Source organism: Octopus sinensis, linkage group LG1 (assembly GCF_006345805.1).
Source record: "Octopus sinensis linkage group LG1, ASM634580v1, whole genome shotgun sequence".
NCBI lineage: Eukaryota > Metazoa > Mollusca > Cephalopoda > Octopoda > Octopodidae > Octopus > Octopus sinensis.
The window spans coordinates 31996237-32010753 of NC_042997.1; the positions used below are offsets into that span (position 1 = coordinate 31996237).

General features: G+C 34.5%; 1 protein-coding gene and 1 long non-coding RNA gene across 8 annotated transcripts in view; both read left to right on the top strand.

The window, feature by feature from the left end:
* The window catches only part of LOC115215792 (flotillin-1), a 103757-nt gene extending 94322 nt beyond the window's left edge, over positions 1 to 9435 (top strand). For 5 of the 7 annotated variants that reach the window (XM_029785099.2, XM_029785113.2, XM_029785093.2 and 2 more), the window contains 6 exons: positions 900 to 1081; positions 2489 to 2534; positions 3741 to 3878; positions 5753 to 5920; positions 6734 to 6816; positions 8730 to 9435. In XM_029785099.2, the coding sequence (XP_029640959.1) occupies positions 900 to 1081; positions 2489 to 2534; positions 3741 to 3878; positions 5753 to 5920; positions 6734 to 6778 (579 nt within the window). In that variant the 3' untranslated portion in view covers positions 6779 to 6816; positions 8730 to 9435. The remainder of the gene's footprint in view (positions 1 to 899; positions 1082 to 2488; positions 2535 to 3740; positions 3879 to 5752; positions 5921 to 6733; positions 6817 to 8729) is intronic. The other 2 variants (XM_036498481.1, XM_029785106.2) reach the window with 2 other exon arrangements.
* Positions 9436 to 9689: 254 nt separating this feature from the next.
* LOC118760968 lies at positions 9690 to 14039 on the top strand. The gene is made up of 2 exons (XR_004997070.1): positions 9690 to 12879; positions 13126 to 14039. It is a non-coding gene; the product is annotated as an uncharacterized LOC118760968 (long non-coding RNA).
* Positions 14040 to 14517: the final 478 nt, after the last annotated feature.

Below are 14517 nucleotides of genomic sequence, written 5' to 3' on the forward strand. Positions count from 1 at the left end.
ATCTTTATTATCATTTTACATTGGTTTTTCCATGTACATATAGGTTGAATGTGTTTTTTCTTTTCTAACAGTCTCACCACTTGTTACAGTCTGTCATATCCCTCATGGTGTTCATCCAACCCTATTGTAAGAGACACTTGCCTAAAATGTCACATTGGAATTGAATCTGGGATCCTCATGATTGTGAAGCAAACATCTTAACCCAATTTGGTCAGGGTTGCATTCACATATGTGGATATGTGTGTGTACTCATTAAAAGATGATGCTGCAATGAATTAATAAAAATTGTGTACTAAAGATTTATATTTCAGCATTATGTACAGCATAATGGCTATAAGAGTAAGGTTTTCAGTTAATGACTAAATGGCTGTGACTTTGGAAACATAATTAAATGTATTGTGCTGTGTACCTAGGTAAGTGCTTCAGTCTGTAGTCAACCTGACTGATAGTTTCCAGGCACGTAAAAAGCACCATCCGTTCGTGTCCGTTGCCAGCCTCGCCTGGCCCTCGTGCCGGTGGCACATAAAAAGCACCGTCCGTTCGTGGCCGTTTGCCAGCTCTGTCTGGCACCTGTGCAGGTGGCACGTAAAAAGCACCCACTACACTCACGGAGTGGTTGGTGTTAGGAAGGGCATCCAGCCATAGAAACACTGCCAAATTTGACTGGGCCTGATGAAGCCTTCTGGCTTCACAGACCCCCAGTAGAACCGTCCAACACATGCTAGCATGGAAAACGGACGCTAAACAATGATGATGATGATGATATTGTTAACAGTTGAAATTTCATCTAATTGTAAAATCAGTTACTACAACAAACAAACAAACAAAGATGACTGTATGTTAGTATGGATTGAGCGAATTTGAATGTTGAAGTGAAACTCTGTTGTATTCCATTGTAGGCTGCTAAGACTAAACAAAAAATCAAAGAAGAAGACATGCAAGTAGTGGTGGTTGAAAGGACTCAACAAATTGCTGTTCAAGAGCAGGAAATTGTTCGCCGAGAACGAGAACTTGACAGTCAAGTCCGAAAACCTGCTGAAGCTGAGAAATATAGGTTGGAGAAGATAGCAGAAGCTAATAGGTGAGAAAACTCTAATAAATGTATTGTTCACATGGTAAACTTTAAATTAAACTGCCTGATGAGAAATTAATATTTCACATATGGTAAAATAGGTTGTTTAACATGACAAACATAGTTTGGTAAGCAGCATGGCTTGGCAGAGACGGTAAGTTCCTGACAAAGCCAAGATTGCAACCCTGTGCTCAATTTTTGGGTCTTAGCTATTTTACTTAATTCTGCTGATGGCCTTTTGGGTGGCATGGAACACTGCAACTTCCACTTATTTCATCTTAAAACTAGGAGGGCTAATCGCTCATTAACAGATAGCTCTGTTCATGGGGATTTGATAATTAACTCTATCAGTAGTATCCATCAATGTTTAACTATCTGTATTGACTTGAGCAGAAGAGAAATGGAGGCTTACAGTATTCACCCTGACAGCAGTTATTTCTCTCTGCCTCTGATATTAAATAAACCTGCAATAAGCTGTTGTTTTACACCAGATGTCTGTCCCTGAATTGCTTAGTACTGTCAAAACATAAGGTAAGCTTCACCACTTTTTTAGTCTTCTCTCAGAAAAAGACAATGTGCACAGTATGCTGTAAACAATATGTATATAAGCTCAACTTAAACCTCAAAACAATCTTTTACTGAAAGACTTGGTATGTTTATGGACACAAAAAAGATGTCTATGTTGTGAGGTATAATATGTAATTAAAATTATGTTGCTATTTATCAAAGCCTCGTCATTTTCTATGTTACTGAATGCTTGCAATAAAGTACTTGAACACTGCAAGTTCAAGTTTCTTCATATTCTTTCTTTAGATCCAGTTCCAAGTTTGAGTGGCTTTAGTAGACAAACTGAAAGAAGTTTATTGTGTGTGTCTAGCCACATATAGACATATGATTGTAAATGAGCATTATCATCATATAAGTGGGGTTGTTAATTTCCAATCTTTTGTGAAAAACATGACTAGCTATGAGGAAATATCACCTTGCTTGGAAATGGGTTAGGGTTGGCAACAGTAAGGGCATCTAGCTATAAATCCTTAAATACTTAAAAATGTTTTAGCCCGAAGGCTGCGGCCATGCTGGGGCACCACCGCTAGAAAATCTGCCCTAATGAATTCCATTTGATCCATGCATGCATGGAAAAGAGGATGTTAAATAATGATGGCATCTTGTTTGAGCACATGATACTTTATAAAAAGTCTGTACATTATGATGATACTGTGACAAATGTGACTTAATTTAGTTACATTAAAACCTTACAGCATGTGGCATTTCTTGTGTGTCCAAATATATTTGGTCTCTCAGTCTTTCTTCTGTTCAAAGTAGTGTGCAGTTCTGTGAACAAACAGAAGGCATATACATGTGGAGTAAATTGCTAAAAGATTAAAGATTAATTAAATATATTTTGTTTCTTAGAAACCGGATTATTCTTGAAGCTGAAGCTAATGCTGCTGCTAAGAAGGTTGGTACCAATTCTTTGTCAAAATAGTTTGAGTGTGTGTGTACTTTTGAGAGAGACTGTGTGCATGCATGTTCCTTGATGCAGACATCTTCTTTGGAGGAATACATCCATCTTCTTTAGAGTGCTTGTATGCTCCATTTGGTTGATTTACTGTATATTCAAAGGTTTACATCATTATAAACTATGCCACTTTTTCTTCTGAATCATTTAAATCTTCATTGTTTGAATGTAATTTGCTCATATTTAATTATATATATATATATAGTCCTACTTATGCATACATAGAAGTAATAAAAAAAATCAGATGTTAAATGATGATATATATATAAACACACATACACAGAGGGTATCCTAAAATTAAGGCAAGCAATTTTTTTTCCATTTTGCCAAAGCAAAATATTGCTATTTTTCAGGTCTGAGCATTGCAATGATAAAGGAAACACAATTATGACACTCTCACATTTATTCTAAATGACCACCTCTGTTTCAAATCACAGCCTTAAGTCTAGATATGCTTCACATGCAGCATGCGGCTGTTCTTGTGGAATCAAAGCCCATTCCTGGTGCAATTTTTCCTTCAGAGCATCAAGCAAAACGTCAAGTGCTCAAGACCCTTGTCTCCAAAATGAACCAAACTGAAAAATCCAACTGGTTGAGATCAAAGCTTCTTGAGGGCCATACATCCTTGCCTATGAACAACGGAATATTTTCCTGAATCCAGTGTTGTGTCTGCTTGGAGTTGTGGGTGGTACCAAGTCCTGTTGGAGACTCCAAAGTGCACCTCGAAAGTGCCTCATTTGCCCATGGAAGCAGTTCAGTTTCCAGAATGTTGCTAATGTATCGCTGAGTGTTAATTTAAATACTCGAGAGCATAAAAACGAGGGCAGACCTTCCAGTGGCTGTCACAGCCACCCAAACCATAACTGACTGTTGATTTTAACATTGATTTATGAGTCTACCCTTGACTTAAGCCAAATATACTCCAAAGTCAGTCATTCTGGTGTTTTACTGTCTGTACGATGTCAAATTTCTTTTCAGAATTAAGTTTTTATAATGATTTATAATTTTCATATCTTATCACATTTATTGATAGCTATTAAAGCCTGAAACTTTGGTTGCTTTAATGTCAGGACGACCTGTATGTATGTATGTATATATATATGTATAAACACATATACACATATTTATAAAATGCTATTTTCTCAGATGAAAGGCGAAGCTGAAGCTTATGCTATTCAAGTGAAGGCAAAGGCTGATGCTGAACAAATGAAACACAAGGCTATTGCTTGGCAGTCATATGAGGACGCTGCTAAAACCGATATGATCCTGGAAGCTCTTCCAAAGGTAAGCCACACTTAGAACTATGCTTGATGTTTAACAATGTTACTACATCACTTTAATTTATTTGTGTACAATAATTGCTTATTTAACACTACCTTGTTTAGTACTTAGGCATTTTTTGTGTGTTTGTTTTGTTTCTTTAGTGATATTTTTTGGAGGATAACATATTATTATAATAATTCTATGCTAAAATATGATTTGCACTTGTACATACTCTCACCAACACTCAATTTGTTCACACAATTTCTTAACATCATGAATGGCAAGCAGCCTGCAACTTCAAGTACTAAATGCTCATCGTGTGTACTAAAGAAGAACATTGGGTACTTGAAATTTTACACTCAGTGTGATCATCATCATCATTGTTTAAAGCAGGCGTTAAACGATGATGATGATGATCACACTGAGGGTAAAATTTCAAGTACCCAAGTAATTGGAAGCTGGCCATTGTCTGTGTATTTGGTGAAGCTTTAAACTTGGTCATATCAATGATTGGAACAATCACGGAAATGCTAACTAGATAACCTCTGCCACAACATCCTCATTGTTATTTGCAAAAAAGTGTGTCTCATTCAAGCTGTAAATCTTTTTAAAAATAAGATATGTTTGCTATGAACAAAGAAATGCAACACAACACAACATTAATCCAATAATGAAGTTTCAGAAATAACACTAGTTTACTGAGAATGATTTTGCCTGGAAGCTTTGCAGCAAGGCAGACAAAAGTGATCCAGACATGATATCCTAATTCAGTGAATTTATTTCTGAGAAAATATACAAAAACATGCAGAATGGCTTTAAATGTATTTTTCAAAATGGTAAAAGTCCCAGCCTGGACTTTTCATCACAGATGTTGCCACTTTTGTTGAATTTCTCTGCAGATTTTCAACTGAATTATTGGTCAGTAGGCTTTTGTATTCCTAATTGAAACACTGATTAGTCTAACCTGTATCAGAATGTTATAACATCAGATCTTAATTAACCTTGTCTAATTTAACATTTGATTACATTGTGTGGGATTATCTAAAGTTATTAAGTGTTTAGATGGTGTGACAATGAGCCTCCAAATTTTTCCAAGTATTACTGTAATATATCACGTGATCACGTGACCGACCAGACCATCAGATGTTGTTACACATTGCTGGTCACAATGCCTTCATATGACGCCACCCCGCTGGCTAAGCGAGCAGGCCAACAGAAGAAAGAGTGGTGAAAGAGTACAGCAGGGATCACCACCCCCTGCCGGAGCCTCGTGGAGCTTTTAGGTGTTTTCGCCCAATAAACACACACAACGCCCGTTCTGGGAATCGAAACCGCGATCCTCCGACCGCGAGTCCACTGCACTAACCACTAGGCCATTGCGCCTCCACACTGTAATATATACTTATAAATAATGCTACAACCTCTCTATGGTTAAGAAGTTTGCTTTGTTCATGTTTCCAGTTTCTGTTGCTTTGTGAGACATCTTGTACTTTCTAGAATAGCCTTGAAATTTGATAAATGGAAACCCTGCAAAACTCTGCAGAAGCCCTTCAAATAAACTGTACATGCCCTTGTGTCAGGAAATTAATCTATCACTCAGTTCAACAACATGAAACTCTTAGGTGACTTTACTGAAGTTAACAATATTGCAAACATTTGGATTCGATCTCTGGTCTGAAAATAACTTGATGTCTTGATACACTGCTTCCAACTGTACTAAACCAGTTTTGGAAGCCCTGCATAAAGTTAGAGATGCTGCTTTTCTGCTCTTGCTAGGCTAATATTTTTTATAATAAACTTAACTCTTCTTTTAGTATTGAATCTCCACATCAGCACCTTAAATTATCATAAATGAATTTCTAAAGCAAAATGTATTTTTCTCTCTTCCACTACAGATTGCTGCAGAAATTGCGGCACCATTGGCTCAGTGCCGTAAGGTAACCATGGTTTCTACTGGAAAGAGCGAAATCGGTGCAGCTAAACTGACTAACGAAGTCCTCCAGATCATGGAGAAACTGCCACATGTTATTGAGGGATTGACAGGAGTAAATCTCATCAGTCAGGTAAGTTTTGATATTAGAAAATAAAATGATTTATTCCAATAAGAATGAAATGACAGCCTTTCTTTTTTTGAATTTATTGTCCCTTAGACCACCATATTTTATCTTGCCCTACACCCAACTTTCTCTCGCTTTTTGTTTCTCTCTCTGTCTCCTGCCCCCACCTGTAGCTTGCCCAAACATGTTATCTCTTTTGTTTTTCCCCCACATCAACTGTATCATCATTACTGTCCTGTTGCTGCTCCCTTCTTGCATGCTGGTATCTCCTTAAGTTCAGGCACCATTGACAATTCCTACCCACCCACCCTCATCCACCCCCCAACATGACTCAATCCTTACAGACGTTGCCTACCTCTCTTCTCCCTTTTCCCCCATCTCTCCCCTTTCGCACACTCTTGCAAACCCCAACCCACTCACTTCGACTTGCCTTGTACCTTGAGGCGCCACCCAGACATCTTACCACCACTATCTGTCTTCACAGCTACTACTGACTCATTTTTCTGTCCTAAATGTAAGTAGCCATGTAGCTCCCCTGCTCCCCTACCCATTTCATTCATACTTTAACCTACTAGCATAGAGACCCTTGTAGGCTTGCAAGTTTCAAGGTGATCTCTCTAGTGCCAGTGACATAAGAAAAAGTGGTTGATATTAGGAAGGATATTCAGCCTTAGAAACCATGGCATAGCAGACAGAGTACAGTGCAGTCCCTGGACCCATCAGATCCTATCAAACCATCCAACCCATGCTAGCATGGACATTAAATGATGACAATTATTAAATTTTTTTTCGTTTTGTTATTTTAATTTCCTTTCACAGGTGATCACGAATGAACATCCGTCTAAGAAGTTTACTTTGCAATAAAGTAGTTCCAAGATTGGTCCCCCTGCGTGGTACTTTTGGCAAGTGATTTTTAGCCTAAACTCAGTTCTTCCTAATCCTTGACTGAAATAGAGTAATTGGAAACTGCAGAAGCTCATCAACTGAACCATATCTGTTCCTGGCTGGCTGACCTCCACTGCCTTCTTTAACACCGGTGCCACCTGGTCCTTGAGGTCCTTTAAGTGGATTGGGTCCTGTCTGTTGCAAGCATTCAGACCATATTTAGTCTCTGACAATATCCCAATATCTTCCTCTATTACAAGTTTAGGAGCCCTGCAAAAAGTTTGAGACTGCCTCTCTCTCTCTCTCTCTCTCTCTCTATAGCTAACCATAAAATGTAATAGGGAAACAAATTATTGAAAAAAAACCTCTACCTTCCACCTAGCTGGTCTGGTGCTTACTTATCTCCAATGTGTGGGGTTTTTTTGTGAATGAGAACACACAGTTCACTATGGAGAGGATGCTAGTCTATTTCAGAAAGTGTTGAATTCAGTTCTACTCCTCTTCAAGATATAACTTGTCAATATTCCTACTCTATAGACTGGGTTATTTTGAGCAAAGTGTTATGTCTTTATGAGCATAAATGCTAGGCTAGAAAAGGGGACAAAGTGCCTATTTCTTTGTTGGACTGTCCAGTATCATATCTATTTGGTAATAGTAGTGTTTAGCTTAGGTCAGCTGTGACCAAGTGTTCCAACCAATACATCCTGTCTTTCAGACATAATGTATTTAGAATATCTTTATCCTGTGTTCTCTAGTTGAAAATGGTAGGATGTGATATGAGGAAGATTTGGCTGCTATCTTTAGTAGGTTAAACATCCACTTAGCAGCTCTCTTACTGGCTTACCTCTTTTGTTTGAATAGGTAACATCATTGAGACTGAACTGAAATATACGTGACTGATTGTTTTAAAGTTTAATTCCCAGCTTATACCAGAACGGATGGGTTCCCTTCTTGTCATAATCGACACATTATGTTGAATCCAAAAATTGTGTCTGACATAGTCTGCAGTATAGTTATGTGTATTTTCCATTTAACATGTGCTTTTTTCCTGCATGTTGTGTGGAATAACTTAGTGTTAATATCAGGAAGGGCATCTGGTTCTAAAAACAGTGCTCAAAAAGTCTTGTCCAACCCATGCTGGCATGGAAAAACTGACATAATCATGATGGTGATAGGTCAGCTTAGAAATAAGACTGGTTGTATGAGTGGGTTTTTGTTCTGTTTTTCGGGGGGGGGGGAGTTTTTTGTTCTGTTTTTCGGGGGGGGGGGAGTTGTTTGTTCTGTTTTTCGGGGGGGGGGGAGTTTTTGGTTCTGTTTTTGGGGGAGTTTTTTTGTTCTTTTTATATTGGCTTAAAATTTTGGGGTCCTTCTCTTTATTTTACACAACTAAGTTTTAGATCAAACAACTTCCATTTCTTGTACTAACAACATAAATATTATGTATCAATCTTATGTATATATATGTCTCAAATCTTGTGCATGCGTGTGTGTGTGCGTGTGTGTGTGTGTGTGTGTGTGCGTGTGTGCATGCATGTGTGCCAATCTTCTGGATCTATGTTTCATGCTCTTCTTTATGTATATGCTTGTCAATCTTTTGTGTATATTTGTTAGTGTTTTATATATATATATATATATATATATATATATATACATACAGGGTGTCCCCAAAAAATGTATACACATAGTGGTTCGGCAAAAGAGAACGATAGAATAAGTACTAGGCTTACAAAGAATAACAAATTTACAATTATTTAAGGTGTGTATACATTTTTTTGGGACACCCTGTATATATATATATATATATATATATATATATATATATAGATGTGTGTGTGTGTGTGTCAGTCTTCTGTGCATACATGCCAGTGTATCTATATGTAGTGTATATGTCTGAACAAATATTTATGAATATCATCTTTATATTTTTCAGACAATGGCATCCTCACGTGCTATGGTGTAAACAGATAATGGTTTGGAGTTTTTGTGGTGTTTACCATGACAGCTCATATGAAAAGTATCAGTAACTCTGGAAAAGTTCATCAATTTTCTTTTTCATCAATACTCAAAGAATCAGTGAACGCTGATCTTCCCCTGTCCATTTTTTTTTTTTTTTTTTTTTTTTTTAATCATTTAGCCAGCTATTTCAAGTTATTTGATATCTGTAATTTGTTTTATTGGCTTTCTAAATATCTTTATATGAATTCATAAGCAAATCTAACTTTGCCTTCATTATAAAAAATTTTTGTGATGAGCAAATGGTGTAGCTGTAAGTCCTCGGGTAAATGGGGATCATGTGTCGCCCAGCTTTCAGTTGCTGATTGAGAATGAAACAAATCTTAACCGATTTTGCTTATGTTTGTGGAAAAAGTATTGACATCACAGCATCCCATTTTCCTATCTCCCTTAAAACTGATTTCATACTTAAGAAATTATTATTATTATCATTGTCATCATCTCATAATCACTATCTATTCAGTATTGTTATATTTTCTTTTAAACACCATACTTACAAATTATTTTATTCTCCAAAAGTTTATTCCATTTTAGAAAAGATTACTTCAAATACATTTTTGAACATCCTGATTTTTTTTTTTTTTTTTCTTTTCAATAAAATGAGTATCATATTTTGCAAATCATCATTATTATTATTATTATTATAATTATGTTTTGGTAAATAAATTTATCACTATATTTTTTTCCCTAAGATCCTTGCCAGAGAGTAAAGAGAATTTCTATAAAATTTATTGCATTAGTGTTTAAAGAAAAGATTGCCACTTACATTTTATTTAAACATCATTGTCATTATTATTACTGTCAAACATAGATACCAGCCAGGTACTATTACTTTTGTTTGAAACACATATACACACACACACACACACAAATATACACACAGTTGTTGTCGCAACAGAATGGCTATTGACCAAGAATACTAAGTAATCTTTACATTAAGTGGGGTCACTTAGAAAATATAACTTATATCACATCGGCCAGCCAATACCTATGGAAAATGGTACAACTTCAGCTAGTGAGAATGGCAGTCTCTGTGATGGACCATTCAGACAGATTTTGTTTCCTGATTCCACAACCCACTATTCTCATTGGCAAAGATCAACTTGTTTCTCCTATTCCCTAAAATATCACAAACAAAAGGAAAATAGTTTTTGGCTGGATAGATTTATATATATATATATATATATAAATATATATATACATCTTCAATCCTGTGTAGTCATGATGTCACTAAAACTGAAAATATATCGATTAATTTACATAATTATTAAACGTTTCCATTTTTATTCCAAGAATTTCATAAAATCCTATTTAATATAAGCAATCTGATGGAATTCTTGATAACTTAACCTTTGCCTCTTTGGAAAATATTTTCCTTATCTTTAAATATTTCTAATATTATTTTCTAAAGAAAAAACAAACTAAAAACTCTTAAATGTTACAGATGCTGATGATCCATTTGCTCTTTCAAGTATTTAGATAAGCTTTTTTTTTTTCCTGTATTTCTTTATTTAGTCAAACTTAATGATAACAGTAAAGCAATCTATGTAGCATACATATATATATATATATATATATATATTAATTAGTTTTCATTCTTTCTTTGACTAGTTTCATATTCTAAGGTTTTATGGGAGGGAATGTCCTTTTTTATTAATTAATTCCGCTTAATTAAACGAATTCATCAAATTCTTTTTCCGTAGCTCTGACAACATATTTTGTTGGCGGTAGCACTTGTTATTTATACAATAGTTGATGATTCTAAGAGTTTATCAATTGATTAATATTTCATTTGGGATAAAAAAAAATAAATTTTGTTTTTATGAATTTGCTTCATCTCTTAAAACATCAGGCATAAATGACAATAACCATTATTTCAATTTGTTATGTAGTGTTTAATTGAATTTTTTGCAGAGTTTACACGAGTTATTCATTGTCTAATGAAATCTCTTCATTAATTATTATTATTAATAATAATATTATTATTATTATTGTATGAATCACTATTTTCATATACATTGTTAACTCAGCATAATTTTTCATCAGCTTTGAGTGTCTTAATTTGGAACTGTTTACCATCTTGGGTATGTCACTGTTTAACTACGAGAATGTTGAGCCTTCAACTAATTATAAACTCGTTTAAAATGCTTCAAGCCTATTCTATGCTTATGGCTACTAATTTCTCTCTGAATGGAAATTAAAAAAAACATGTTTATGTATCTAAAAATTCCAACTATTTAAAATATTTATGTAAAAGAAATATATAGCATTTTACTTCAATTTCAATTGAAAAGAAATAGATGATTTGCACAAAAAATTTCCCTGCAGCAACATTACTTATGGACTATACGGAATATTAAAAGAAAAACATTTTTTAACCATTTGATGTGGTATGCTTTTTGAGATTGTCCATAACTCTTTTTGTCTAAAAGTAGGTGCTCTTAGATAAATACAGTTATTTTTTATAATTATTTGTGTTTAATGTCAAGTTTCCAATTTAGCTACAAATAATGAATACAGAAATGTATTATGCCATTATTTTTTGTTATTGCGTTCTGTTCCATAATGTAGATAATTTAAAATACCAACTCAACAATCTAGCGAAACAGCCCAATATTATATGGATATATATATTAAGTGCTGCCGTGTTAGTTGTGAAGCTTAAGAGGCCATTGTTACAAGCATAATGTTAGTTGATATCTTTGCAGTTGTTGACCTTCAACTGTTTCAGAATATTCTATAATTGTCACTGATTTGCTTCAGAATTTTCTTAATGCCAAAGATAAAATAAAGATTGGCCAATTAAAAGTTGGTGTTTAGTGGGAGTTATATTATTCTTACTCTAATCAAAGCAAAACTTCACTTAAGTTTTCTATGATTATAAAATATTCATTTTTTTTATTCCTTTATTAATAATTATTTATATTCACTGTTGATTTTTAAAATTGATGCATAATTGAGTTCAATTATCAAGTTGAAGATAATAATTCATTTTAAATTGGACAGTAGAAATCAATAGGTCTCCTTCTGTTCAATTGTTTAGTTTCTCTTGACAGTTTTACCATCGAAGCTGAATTAACTTTTTTTTTCAACTTGGATGGTTGCTGCAGTCTCTAAAGTTTTTACAAAAGATTGTATTTACTTTGCAGACTAAACTCAAGTGTGAAATTCTTATCTAACATATGAGAATTAATGTATGGCCTGAAATAATAACTGCTGAATCCTGTTGTTGCTATTTCACCATAAATTCCTTTGTATATATATATGTATACTACTGAGTTGATAAATTCAACTGTTTGCCATACTTTAGTTCACCTACCAGTAAGATAATAGCATTTGAAGGTAATCAACTATTTAAGGTAACACGATATTTTTGAGAAATTTCAACTCAATGCAAATTTACTTGAAAATTTATTGTGCGGATAACCTTCAGTGCTATGTTTTACTGAAGCTGAATGAATTGTGGGTTTAGTCTTCTGGTTGACAATGGAGTCAATGTATTGCTCAACAAAAATCAAAAGAACTCTCTGAGGTTAGTTCAAATATAGTATATATATACATACACACAATTCTATAATAGTTTCAAAAGAAATAAGGTTTTATTGTATGCAAAAATGCACATCTCTAAGGTTAAGTATTTCTACAATCCCACCCAACTCCATGCTGTTGTATCTGTTTATGATCTTTCTTGTATTTTGCTCTCTTTGTAAAAAAAAAAAATAAGCAAAAAATAAAAACTTTGTCTGGAAATAAATAAATTTTTTATTTTATTTTATTTTACTTTAAACTTCCTAATCACAAAAAAAAAAACAAACCCACCACCTTCTCTTGTCAAGATCATTTTCTCTTGATATAAGATAGGAAGGAATATAGTTTTACAAGATGCCCTTCTTACTACATCCAACCTTCCTATCAGGTAATTTCTTCAATGATGTAAAGGTACATAAAGACTGGTAACAATTTCTGATGTTACAAGGTTTTTTGGGGAGAGTCTTCTTTTTTTTTTTCTGTAAACCACTCTTTATTCTAAAACTTCAAATCAGGGATAAATTTGTTTAATCAGTATGGTATTTTTAGTCAAGGCAGCGAATTGGCAGAAGCGTTAGCACGCCAGGCGAAATGCTTTGTGGTATTTCGTCCGCCGCTGCGTTCTGAGTTCAAATTCCGCCGAGGTCGACTTTGCCTTTCATCCTTTCGGGGTCGATAAATTAAGTACCAGTTACGCACTGGAGTCGATGTAATCGACATAATCCGTTTATTTGTCTTTGTTTGTCCCCTCTATGTTTAGCCCCTTGTGGGTAATAAAGAAATAGGTATTTTTAGTCAATTACTTTTCTCTCTAGATTAGAAAAATAAAAAACTCGTACATCACAGCTATTTATCTATTCTCTGATTTTCATAGTGCTCTCACACCTTTATACAATCACTGTAGTAACACTGCTGGCTGGGTGGACAAAAATGTCAAAATAATGTAATGTGGGACATCCATTTTAGTTTTGAATTTTATACACATTCAGCTGAAGGAACAAAACTGTAATTTTAAATAGTATTTCAATTTTAAGTGCCTTTTTCATTATTGTTTATTCAAAAGTGCTGGAATAAAAGAAATGGCAGTATTGTACTAAATGCTTCTGAGCTTGACATAACCTCTTATCTATGTATACAGATAAATATACTGATATTGATTCTGACAATTATACCTCTGCAATACAAATATGTGGCCTTTTTTATAGTTTATTCAGTGAACTTGCATTGAAAATTACCTAAACACTAAATATATATATATATATAATACACACACAGTCATCTTGAAAGAAATAGACACCACCATTTTTGAAAGATACATTTCTAGAAACAAAATATTTTATGCATTTTAAATACTTAATCTTGTATTTAGTAGACATTCCTTGTGCAGTTTTTAATGGATTAATCCATTTTGGGCATCACATTGAATTCAGAAATTGTTTTCTGTAGTTTCTATCCAAACAGCACACATCCAGTTGAACAAATCTGCCTTTCATATTGGTTTTTGTGGGAGGTTTTCCCACTATTCTGCCAAGTTGCCCCAAAAGTATTCAATGGAGTTCATATCAGGAGACTGGCTTGGCCTAAGAGTTCTTTTGATTCTATTTTTTTCTCTTGCCAGTTACTGGTCTTTTAAACTATGTGGCATGAAGTGCCATCCTCCATAAATAAAGTGTCATTTTTTTACCAACTGACCATTGAAGAAAATTGAGAAAAGTCCTTTGCAAAGGTTGGAAATGTATTTTACTGAGTTTATGTTGTCAATACACTCCACCACTTCTAAATGACCAATGCTCCAGATTGCTCTCCACACCACTGAAAAACTGGTTTATATCAGTTGCAACTGTGAAATGAAGCAAACTCTTGATTAGGCAGTCTTTAGATCAACGCACATCCACTGTCAGAAAATAGGGCAAATCTTAATTCTTCTAGAAATGTGACAGTTTCCCCGAAACCTTTGAACCTCTCTACCATCTTATTTGCCCACTCCTTTTGTCTTTGAATTTTTGCTGGTCAAAGAAGAGGTCTCTAGCTGTTCTGCCATAGTTATCAAATTGATGGAGATACCTCAAAGAAGCATTCCAATTCATTTGGAGTTCTGCAATATCAGCTGCCTTACAATAGGTATTATTTCCAACAATCTGCTTGACAGCCTGGAAACACCTGTCAGAGGGCCCAGG